This window comes from Pseudorasbora parva, chromosome 8 (assembly GCF_024679245.1).
Source record: "Pseudorasbora parva isolate DD20220531a chromosome 8, ASM2467924v1, whole genome shotgun sequence".
NCBI classification, from domain to species: domain Eukaryota; kingdom Metazoa; phylum Chordata; class Actinopteri; order Cypriniformes; family Gobionidae; genus Pseudorasbora; species Pseudorasbora parva.
The window spans coordinates 21,369,832-21,382,108 of record NC_090179.1 but is presented as its reverse complement, the minus strand read 5'-3'; the positions used below and the strand labels follow the sequence as shown (position 1 = coordinate 21,382,108).

At 34.8% G+C, this 12,277-nt stretch overlaps 1 protein-coding gene across 4 annotated transcripts in view; it reads right to left on the bottom strand.

The window, feature by feature from the left end:
- The window catches only part of meox2a (mesenchyme homeobox 2a), a 44,398-nt gene that overhangs the window by 18,483 nt on the left and 13,638 nt on the right, over positions 1-12,277 (bottom strand). For 3 of the 4 annotated variants that reach the window (XM_067450367.1, XM_067450364.1, XM_067450365.1), the window contains 3 exons: positions 7,554-7,635; positions 6,618-6,697; positions 3,147-3,396 (listed from right to left, as the gene is read on the bottom strand). Coding sequence is in view for 3 of the 4 variants with exons in the window: in XM_067450364.1 (XP_067306465.1) it covers positions 3,147-3,165 (19 nt within the window). In the remaining variant the exon portion in view is untranslated. The remainder of the gene's footprint in view (positions 1-3,146; positions 3,397-6,617; positions 6,698-7,553; positions 7,636-12,277) is intronic. The other variant, XM_067450366.1, reaches the window with a different exon arrangement.

Genomic DNA, 12,277 nt, shown 5'->3' with positions numbered 1-12,277 from the left:
TTTTCAACATTCACCATGCACTGTAGAATGTACATATTTTTTGAGGATTTAAACACCATGGCTTTCATAAGGATTATTATTTATTATTATTTACAAGTTATTTCTGTTGTAAAATGTATTAACTTTAGCTATGAGCTATATTAGTGGTGTGATTGCACATATTCACTATATTTTTGGGGTCTGCTTGAACTACTGACTTTACAGACTACAGAAAATCCTCACGTACACAAACATTGCCTCTTGCACCAATGACTTCAGTACATACATTTTTTTTTCACATTAAAGTACTTGCATAAAACATCTGACAAGTAATCATATTTCTAAAAACCCTTATGTCATATATGGTCAAAGCTTAAACAGACAAAAGGATATTTAGAAATATAATAATAATAATAATAATAATAATCAATAAATAAACAGTTGGCTCAAGAGTGTTACATTTGCTGTTGATATAAAATGTTCAGTGCAAACAACAGCATCTATATCTGAAAAATAATTACATTTATATTTAACAAACATTTACCAATTGTAAATTCCACTAAATAAGCTCAATAACAGTACAAAGCAAATAGTTTAGATTCTCCCAGCGGGATTGATTATGTGGATACACAGTTAAAGTGCCATTGAGCTCTGATATATGTGATGCGATATAAAAATCTCAAAAACATCTGTATGATACTGGAGGTCTGAGAACCGACATGTTTCTCAAATAATACATAAAGAATCATTCTGTCTCAATAAAGTATCACAAAGTGACTTTTGAAGTATTTGGTAGGCTGCTGTCCAGTTTAATTATTTATTTATTTTTTACTTTTTAAAATGCCTATAAAATTCGACTTCAAAAAATGTTTAACTAAATCTGAATTTATAATAAATACATACACACACATTATATATATAGTATTTATAGTAGTAATATTTTCTGGGCTTCTTCAAGATGTCCTAGAGTATAACAAAAGCTATTACAGGAAAAATTTGGTACATTTATACAATGAACAATAAATAGCAGCAGAAGTGCATCTAATAGATCCATTGATGCATTATTCAGTTGCGTACTGACGCGGTTTACAAAAGCCAGCAGCCACAGATTGTGCAGCGTTATGAAAGTGTCCTGAGAGATGATCTGGGACGTGTGGTTTACACACCTCTGTCCTGATTCACTCCACTGACTGTAGTAAAGAGCCTCCAGGCTATTCTTTTTGTTGGTGGTACAATTTGTGTCTAATAAATCATAAAAGTATTTGACTGTAAAGACCGACTCTTTATGCTGTTTGTCACATGGTCCAATTAGTTTTGTCGCGCCCACCGGCTTCTCCGGCCACAAACGGTTTCAAATACTGTAAAAGCCAAATGCATCACTAAAAGTCTTTTGTACCCCCCAGTCCACCATACTGTTTTAATAAATCCTTTCATTTCAAAAAGTGAAGTCAACATTTTATGATTTAATGGCTTCCTTCTCGCTGTCGGTGCCTGTGACGAAGGCCAAATCCCAGAGTGCTGGAGACTCCCTGTCCTTAATAGGGGGCTTGGGAGGTTTCTTCCTATAGCAGACTAATGGATTCTCAATGTGAGGGTAGAACTTCATCAGGAAAAAACCCACGTGTATTAGACTCTCTCTTTATACGCTATTTCTAAGGTTTATGTGGCAATCAAGTGGAAGTATGATGGACATTAATCAGTAGCTTTTATCCTTAGTTCCTCATCAACCAGTATTAATTAGTCGGGTGTTTATTGTGTAAGTGGACTTGCTGACCTCTACTGGTGTGTGTTCGAGGTGTGAGCTACTATGATATGAAAGCCAGTTTGTGAAGGATAGATCAGAATCCTAAAACTTTGTTATTTCCAGGGTTAAATAAAAAATAGCATATATTCTAGAAAATGAAATAATTCCACACTAGTATTAGGTCACAAAGCAAATATGCTGCCGTCAATAAAGTGGCAAACTAAATCATTTATTTTATTTCATTCTTCATTCAAACTGTTATGTAGATTTGTATGAAAGTACATTTTTAAACCAATGAAAAATTATTTTTACCAGTGGCTTCCGACTTTAGACCCCAATGTACATAAAACTTTAAAAGCAAAATATTAATAAATAATTTTAATAATTGAATTATAATTAAGCATAACAATCATAAACCCACATTTAAATTACTTTTATAAAGTATAATTGAATTGAATGTTAATGTTAAACAAAAAAAATATTTGATTATGATTAAATTAATTAAAACAATTTAAAATATTGTGCTTCATACACCAAAATCATTTGTAGGTACATATGATAAAAATACAATATAAACTAGAAAATATATAAACCATATAGGATACACATTACTCAAACTTTGCGAAAAGCACTCTTTTCTGTCCCCTCTTTCAATCCAGTTTAAGTAGTGTGCAAGATATATTGAATATTTTCTAGTTTATCGTTGAATATATATATATATATATATATATATATATATATATATATATATATATATATATTAATGTGGGTGTATGAAGTGTAATATATAAAATATTTAATCTTTTTTTATTTATAGACCAAACAATAATCTCATATCTGTTAAATAATTGGATGTTTGTTTTATGATTTAATTCCTTCAAAACAATAAATTATGAACATTTGTTGCTGTGTAGTCTGTTTTGTACATTCCTTCTGCAACTGTTTTATTTTTGAGCACCATAAAATAAACAAAATATCAAAAAAAATGTAATACTATGATATATATTGACAACATAATTATGTTTGTCCACAGTGGAGGATATGGTACCACTAAACGGCTCTTTGGTATGGCAAACATAATTTCCATTAAACAGACGTGCATCACCGTCAGGAGAGAGCCAAGCTAAAATAGCAGGTTTACCTCTTTACGCTGTCAGTCATATTGTGATCCAGCCCAGCAGAACTTGCTGACCCCTGAATATTTTGTCCTCACTGGGGTCACACAAACACACCCCACACACACACACCCATAACCCACCCCCCACCCCCCACCCCCCAACACACACACACACACACACACACACACACACACACACACACACACACACACACACACACACACACACACACACACACACACACACACACACACACACACACACACACACACACACCTCAAGGGAAGCATTACAAAGTTACTTGCCTAAGTGTGGGAAGTGCATGAGCTCTTGAGCATTTCCCCATGTTGCTGCAGGACAATCCCATCATCCTCTAATCAAGCCTGTGGTTTAATAGCCAGCTCCATCTCGATCCCATCTCCATCCTCGCGCAAGGGTCGTGACGCAGACTCAGGACAATAGAAGGATATTGAAACACTTCGGCATCCACTTGAAAGTCCCGATGGCTCCTGCCAGATCAGTCATTGCTGGGCTTGTGTCACCTCACACTGTGTTCTGCAAAGAAATGTCAACGGGTGTTGCATATGTGTGCTTGCTTAACATTCAAGGAATAGGTCACTTAAAAATTGAAATACTGTTATTTACTCACATCTGAACCTTTATGCCGTTATTTTTTTATGAAACACAAATCAAAAAATGTTTAGAAATGCAACTATACATTTTAAATATTGATTAACTTCCCATGCATTGTATGAAATCTTTTAATACAGGCATTTTCAAATTTTTAGATGTCAAATACCCTTAAATGTCACTGACTATAGTATAATCCCTTTGAATAAAGGCTGTTCTATATTTTCATATACAGAATAAAGACCTATTTAAACACTGTGACAATGTTAGATATTTGAACATGAAAAGACACCTTTCAACTAAATTAGAATAATATACTGTCGCACTTCTGGCAATAAATATTTCAAAGCAAGAAAGCAAAAAGCTAAATTAAACATTTTGGAAATCTTTTTGGAAATAAATTAATTTTTTGATTCCGCAAGGATGCATTAAATTGATCAAAAGTGACATTAAAGACATTTCAAATACAGTAAGTGATGAGAATATTGATGTGGCAAGCAGGTTGAGGCCATGGGCCGTGAGAACGGAGCGAGGCCGGTGGTGAGTGATAATGAGCGCCACCTGCGCGTCACACCGGTCCCGTGTCTCACGGAGGAGTTTGGGCGTCACAATTGATATTAGAAATCTTTCATGATCATCAAATCAGCATTTTAGAAATATTTTTGAAGGATCATGTGACACTGAAGAATGGAGTAATGATGCCATAAATTCAGATTTGATCACAGGTATAAATTACATTTTAAAATATATAAAGATAGAAAAGTTATTTTAAATTGTGATAATATTTCACAATATTACTGTTTTACTCATTATTTATTAAAGCTGCACAATGTAACTTTTCCGTGTAGTTTGTATGACGGCAGACTACTTTAACTACCGTGTAGTAGTTAAAGGTGTAGTTTGATGACGGCAGATTTGAGTGCAGAATCTTGGGACATGTGGTCTTCACCTCACAGCCGGTGGAAAAGAATCGGGACAGGACTCAGGAAGCAGAGCAGGATCGAGTGTTGAGGAGCTGAGCAAGGCCGCTGGAGAAATTATTACGCAACACGCGGCTCGCAAGCAGCGGGACTTTTATTATGACGGGACAGTCGTCTGCGATTTCCGCTTTCCTGACACTTTTGCACACTACTAAGAGTAAAGCACTCCTGCCGAATAAACCCGGAAACCAAGGGTAACACAGATATAATGCCATTGACAGGCGACTCCCACAGACGTCCCGGCTCCTTGGTTAAAATAGCAGTTTTCTCACAATTTACAAATAGTTAGAAATATTTGGGATATTTTAAGAACTCAACTGAACAAAATATATAACACTGACCTGGTGGTATTACTGTAACTGTGGTATTTTTGTGGTATTTTACTGCAAAAATCCTACATAGTGCATCTTTAAAATAAATGCAGCCTTGGTAGCATAAAATAAAATACGTCTTTAAATAACATATATATTTATTAATTTTATTTTATTTTATTTTTCTTAACCCTAGTTTGAAATTTTATAAACTTGCATATGTACCTCTCTGAGGTATTGATTTTTTCCATTGAGTTTGCATTCAGATTAGGCAGACCATAATAATATTCAGAATGATAAATCAATCTCTGTGTTCAAAAGGCCAGTTACAAGTTGCTGTAATAAAAGACATGACACTGAGGATTTGTATGTGCAAAAAGTCAAAACCACTAAATATACAGTGATTTCAGCACCCTTTGCTTCATATTAGTATGATCACACCATCACTTGGTCTGGCCCTGAATTTTTTTTTTTTAACTTTTTTTACACACATGATGAATATCAGGCAAGTTTTACTGAGCGTATGAGGGTTACATAAGCGGGGCGGGAGAATGGAGCATAAGGTTTAAACGGAAGAGACAGATCCAGGTCCAGCCCCTATCCAGCCCCTCTCCAGAGATTCATTAAGGACAGTGAGCAAGGCGAAGAAACTTCCTGTCTGACCCAACATCTGCCTGGCTGGTCCAAGAGAAAAACGGGGGATATTTAGGGGGACAAAGTCTTTATGAAACTTTCTTTTTATAGGTAATTTTCCTGCATATCGCAGATGTGGGTGACCAAAGCACACAGAATATTCAGTGGAACTTCACTTCACGGAGACATCGCTCATTGTCAGATTGTCTGGCCGCGTTTGAATACAATTCGTGATTTAAGGAACAATAGGGAGTTTTGTCAGACAGACGGGGGTGTAGAATAACTTCTCACCGGAAAGCGAAGCGTAGGATGATCTCAAAGGGATGCGAGTGTGCTTCATTAGAATTGCATTATGAAACAATGAAACAAGATTCTCCACTTTCTGTGGAATTTGGAAATTCAAGCAGACATTTGCCAAGCATGTGTTAGTCCACTTTCCACACCAGAACAAAGCAAGAGAAATCTAAACTTCACAGGAAATAAAGTCAACCGCACGTGGATGTAGCGGAAATGCTAGGGATCACAAAGCTTGTGCAACATTCACCCAAAAGCGTGAAGAAGCTATAAAGAGACGCCTGGCAAGCATGGGGTGTACATTTGAGCCCTCAAGGACAGGCCGGTGTAATTTGTTGGGACACAGCCATGATAACATCTAAAAGGACTTTTTTTAGGAAATAAATTAATACTTTTGTTCAGAAAAGATGCATTAAATTGATCAAAATGATGCATACCTGTAGGACTACAAAGGATTTTAATTTAAAATAAATCTTGTTTATAAAGAAAATAAAGAAAACAGAAATAAAAATATTAACCGTTACAATCAAGTATATTATATTATTATATAAATATTAAGTACAATCAACTTGGTCATTTAAACTTAAATTACATTAAACAGACTTTAAAAAAAATAGTTGAATCTTATATAATCATATATCTGTCAGTTATCTGTCATAACTTATTGATCATATAATTTTTTTCAGTGTACATTGATAATAATAAGCATGTTACTTGAGCACCAAATCAGCATAATAAATTGATTTCCGAAGGACACTGAAGACTTTTATAGAATTACATTTTAAAATATACTAAAATAGAAATTGTTACTTTAAATTGTAATAATATTTTACGATATTACTGTTTTTTCTGTATTTTGATGAAATTTATTGTATTTTAGATATATAAAGTCAAAAAAAGAGTGATGGACAATCATTACAGGAAAAACCTTTTTTTTCTCCTTTTCCTTTCTTTCTCACAGAATGGCAGCCTTGAACTTTCTGGATTCTCCCATCTCAGTCTGGCGTTCTGTTCCGGAGAGAGCAACAAACTGTGCTGACAGTGTCACAAATCAAGCGGATGAATTATTTACTGCACTCTCACACTTTCACATCAGTCACAGAGAGCACAAAGGCAAATCCTGTTGCTGTGTAATCAAGACATCATTATCCTTCCACCTTCATAAATAAACAGTTTAAAAAGATGGGCGGAAGCAGATAATGAATGCGTCTCTGAGCGTGCGCGCGTATCGAAGTCCGCCAAGACACAAACTATTGCCACAGTTGAGGCGTATTGTGTAAATAATGTTGATCAAACGCTCCACACTGTGCAATTTTTCTCTCTAAATGAAGTGTAACGCATTTATCAAGCCCTTTGATTAGTCAAAATAAAATGTGCTTATCACAGATTGAGTGAAAGTTTAGCATTTATCATCGCAGATGAACACCCGACAAAGGCCAGATGAAAACTGAATCTCCCAAATGAGCACCACGACTAAAAGCTGAAGAATGTGCGTTACCACTTGGTCACGGCGCCAACATTTCGACTGTTAAAAAAACAGAAACGAGACACAACACTGACAATAATGACTACTGATCTGATTATTTAAAACAGACCTCCAAAAAATCAAACACACAATTCCCTCTACAACAAACTTGGGCTGAAGAAAACAAGGTCCTTTCCAACTCAGATTCATATCCTAAAGGACAAAAACCTAAATTATTGGCTTTGACATTGCGGAGAGGGAGCGTAAGCTTCTGAGGTTGAGGCAGGGAAAGCGGCCGAGCATGTCTTGTGTTTTACAGTCCGTACTGTATGTTTCTCTCACAGAGTTTGGATTTATTTTAGTTTCTCAATAGCAGGACATAAATCACTCCTGTCTTACCCTCTCTCGCTGTATTTGTGATCCGCTTCTCACTCTCGTTCCTTTCTTTTATTCTATCCCATCCTCTTTTCCAGTATGTCCACTGTAAAAAAAAAAAGAAATCCTGTTAAAAGTACAGTACAAAAAAAAGTAATAATGAATTTATCTACCTAAATGGGGGGGGGGGTGCATTAAAATGTACAAGCTATAAAAATAAAATGCCACATAACTGGTTTTATATGGAAGCAATGCACTAATAATGCAATAAAATGAAACATCATAAAATACCATAATATTTACAAATTTAAAAATAAGAAGAAACTTATATTTGAATAAAACATTTAGTTTTAAATAGTATATTAACCGGTATTGTTCACTTACATTTTCGTATATTTTTAATAGTTTATTGTGTTTTTAGTTATTTGTATTTACATTTACTATTGTGTTGTTATTTGTAATACCTTTTTATCAGTATATGTCCACTGAAAAATTATTTTAAAAACCTGTTAAAAATATGGTGACAAACAGACTTTGTACATTATGTGTTAATATATTAATATGTAACTGCCATAACAAAAAATAAAATAAAAAGCAACATAATGATTTAAACACTAACTAAAGTTAAAAAAGTGAAATCGCATGCAACCACCCCTTTAAATATTTGATATCTATGTTGTTTGAATAAAATATTGAAATTTGAAACTTCCACATCATTGCATTCTATTTTTATTCACAATTTGTACAGTGTTCCAATTTTTTGGAAATCAGGTTTGCAAATTAATAATGTTCAACAAGACAGTAAATGTAAATATAAATTATTAAAAATATAAGAAACTGTAAGTGAACAATACCGCTTAGTACATTATTTAAAACAACATTTTCTATTGAAATATAAGTTTCTTCTTATTTTCTTATATATTATGGTATTTTAAGATGTTTGATTTTATTGCATTATTAATGCATTATTAGTGCGATACAATTATATTCAATCAAATGTTCTTTTAGAGTAAACATTTGTTACATAAATAAAAATATTTTTTTCCCCCAAATATTTGTTTCTTTTGTGCACACACTGTATTATTATTTGAACTGTGTGGTTAATTGTATTGCATTGTTTATTTTGTTCATATGAAGCCAGTATTAATGACAACCCTTTAACTGTCACCCCCGTTTTTGAGAATAGTCATGAAAATGCACTATCCAAACTTAAAAGGCTGTAATTCAAGAATGGTTTGGAATATAGACTTAAGTTTGGTCTTGATTTAAAGAAGACAATCAGCAGATTATTGCTGAAGTGAAAGCATTTCAAAATATGAAAGAATGAAAAAGTTATGGAAGTTTAAATTTACTGAAAATGAAAAATACAGTACTAAATATTTTTTATTTTATATAAAATATATATTTTACAAAAAATGTTTTACTCTAAAATTACTATAAAATCAAAGGCATATGTCTAACCAAGTTGTGTTCCAAATTTGAAGTTGATATCACAAAAATTGAAGTCCCCATGAGATTTTGTTTAGGCGCTATACCAAAAATAGCCACCGGGTGTCATTCAATTTCCATTGATTGTTTTTTTTTATGCATTTTCCTGTAAATTTCTGTCCAAATATCACTTCCATCACAAAACAGTCACCACATATGGAACCTTGAGACTCAGACCTTTTCCAATGATATGTGTTTTGTCAAGATTAGAAAAGATTTTGATTATAAAGTAGTTAAAATACATTTCGTAATATGAAACATGACACTGCCCACTAGGGGAGGAACCCGCTAGAAGAAATTAGAGTACCGTTTCCATGGTAACGCAACATCTGATTTCAAAACGGTTTTCACAGGATGAATTTTGAGTTCGTAAGCTTTCGAATGATACCTAATTTATGATAATTACTAAAATATATGATACGAAAAAAAGGCAATCAAAAAAAGAGCGCCAAGCGTCCCACCTGTGGGACGGTGACAGTTAAAGGGTTAATGTTGCTGCCTGAGCATAAACAGTATCTGCAAAGTTACAGCGCTGAAAGTTCAATGCAAACGGAGATATTGGGCCCTATTTTAACGATCTGAAACGCAAGTATCAAAGCGCGAAGCCCAAGTAACTTTGTGGGCGGGTCTCGGCGCTGTTGCTATTTTCACGGCGGGATAAATGGCTCTTGCGTCCGGCGCAAATCTAAAATGGGTTGGTCTGAAGTAGCTTCATTATTCATAGGTGTGGTTTGGGCATAACGTGAATAAACAAATCAGAGCATCATCCAACATTCCCTTTAAAAGCAGGTGCGCAAGTTCCATTATGGATTGCTATTATTATGGCGTATTTACCAGGCGCACACCAGGAGCGGTTCACAGCCGACGAGATGTTCTTGTAAGAGCAGCCCTTACGAAACAAAAATATATTGCAGTATATTGGAAAATTTCATGCAATACATTAGGCAATATATTCACATATGGGAATTAATATTTATATTTTTCAATATATTGCAATATATTGAAAGCGGCAATCATTTGTATATTTTGCAATATATTACATATTACATGAATATATATTTTATAATACCATCAATATATTATTCCATTTATTTACAATATATTAAAATATATTTCAAGTAATATATTGGTAAATATATTTTCCTTTCGTAAGGGAGTGAAAGACAGAGAAGTTGTGTTGTGTGGGGATGGGAGAAACCCACCCAAAATAGCGTCGGTTAAACAGTTTTTTCAGTCGATTTTTTTTTCCTGGTTCTTGACGGACAAACCAATTTGTCAGATGTCCTCAAATACATATATGTCTTGCCACTATTGGGCAAAGAGGTCTGATCCTTAATTACTACAATTAGCCTGAATAATTTGTAAGCTAGATGTATGCCTATTTTTTCACATCTTCGTAGCACACCACAATGTGTTAATATTTTTTTTAGAGTAACAATTTATGATTTGCAAAAATAACTGTTGCATCTGTGTAGATTTCATGAGCAAAGTGTATGCGCGTTGTGCACGCTATACATTATGGTCAAGCATGCGCCCTTAAAATAGCATAATGAACAACGCGCAACGCACCACTGACTTTAGACCAGGTTTTTTCTGGTCAGTGGCGGAACTGTTTAATGGAACAGCAAAATAGCACCAGGGATTGTTTGCGCCGGAACACGCCTCCTTTTTTGCGCTGAACCGCCCAGGGAGCGCAAGTTCATTCACTAGTTTAGCGACGTGCTTCTGTGGAGGGAAAAGCGCGCTTTGCGCGGGTGCAAAATAGGAATGACACATGCGTCGGTGTACAAAGTCATTTGCGCTGGGTGCAAGATAGGGCCCATTGTCTTTTAAAATTATGGCAGTTTATTGCCTACAAAAACAATCGGTTTGGACTACAACAAGCTACTTTCCGGGTTGGTGACATCATAAACCCTTGCTAGTAACCGCAGATGTTCTGCCCGTAATGGTAAGGGGCGTGGCGTTTCCAGACAACCTGTGCTTGGCGATATTTCGCCTTCTAACCAATCTAAGACCATTGCGTTTTTCGGAGGGATGGGCTTCATAGAAGCAGGAAGCAAAGAGCCGTTCAAAGGGCAGTGGAGACAGCGGTTTGGAATAAAGGTAAAATATAAGAAAAATACTGCTTTAAAAAAAAAAAAGCATTAAAACATGTTATACTGTGCCCCATAAACACAACCAAGCCTAGAAAAAAACATGGAACCACCCCTTTAAACTGTATCATTTTAATGTATCAAAAATCTATTATTTTAAGGGAAAAAGGTTTCACCGTAGCAGGAATTGGTGATCCTCTGCCCATCTTGACTTCTGAAAGACACTGCCACTCTGAGAGGCTCTTTTTTATACCAAATCATGTTGCCAATTGACCTAATAAGTTGCAAATTGGTCCTTATATGTACATTTAACTTTTCCGGCCTCTTATTGCTACCTGTCCCAACTTTTTTGGAATGTGTAGCTCTCATGAAATCTAAAATGAGCCAATATTTGGCATGACATTTCACAATGTCTCACTTTCAACATTTGATATGTTATCTATATTCTATTGTGAATAAAATATAAGTTTATGAGATTTGTAAATTATTGCATTCCTTTTTTATTCACAATTTGTACAGTGTCCCGACTTTTTTGGATTCGGATTTCTATAATACATTTTTATCAGTATCTATATCCGCGTTTCCATTACAGATTTGCGAAACATGATTCTGACCACTTTGAGTTTTATTTTCTAGAAAGTCTTTCTTAAAAAAATTATTTAGTTTTGTATAAATTGTATTTTTATTTTGATCGATGTTTCATCAATTAATTGCCTGTATTAACTATGTATTAACTCTAAACACCTGCAAAAGATTCCTGAGGCTTTTAAAAACTCCCAGCCTGGTTCATTACTCAAAACCGCATTCATGGGAAAGACTGCCGACCCGACCCTGTCCAGAAGGCCATCATTGACACCCTCAAGCGAGAGGGTAAGACACAGAAAGACATTTCTGAACGAATAGGCTGTTCCCAGAGTGCTGTATCAAGGCACCTCAGTGGGAAGTCTGTGGGAAGGAAAAAGTGTGGCAAAAAACGCTGCACAACGAGAAGAGGTGACCGGACCCTGAGGAAGATTGTGGAGAAGGACCGATTCCAGACCTTGCGGGACCTGCGGAAGCTGTGGACTTTGTTGTTTACTTACAAAAATTATTTTAACAAACTTTTACTCTAAAATATTTTTTTGAATATAATTTTAATTAATATAGTTTAACCATAAATTATAATCT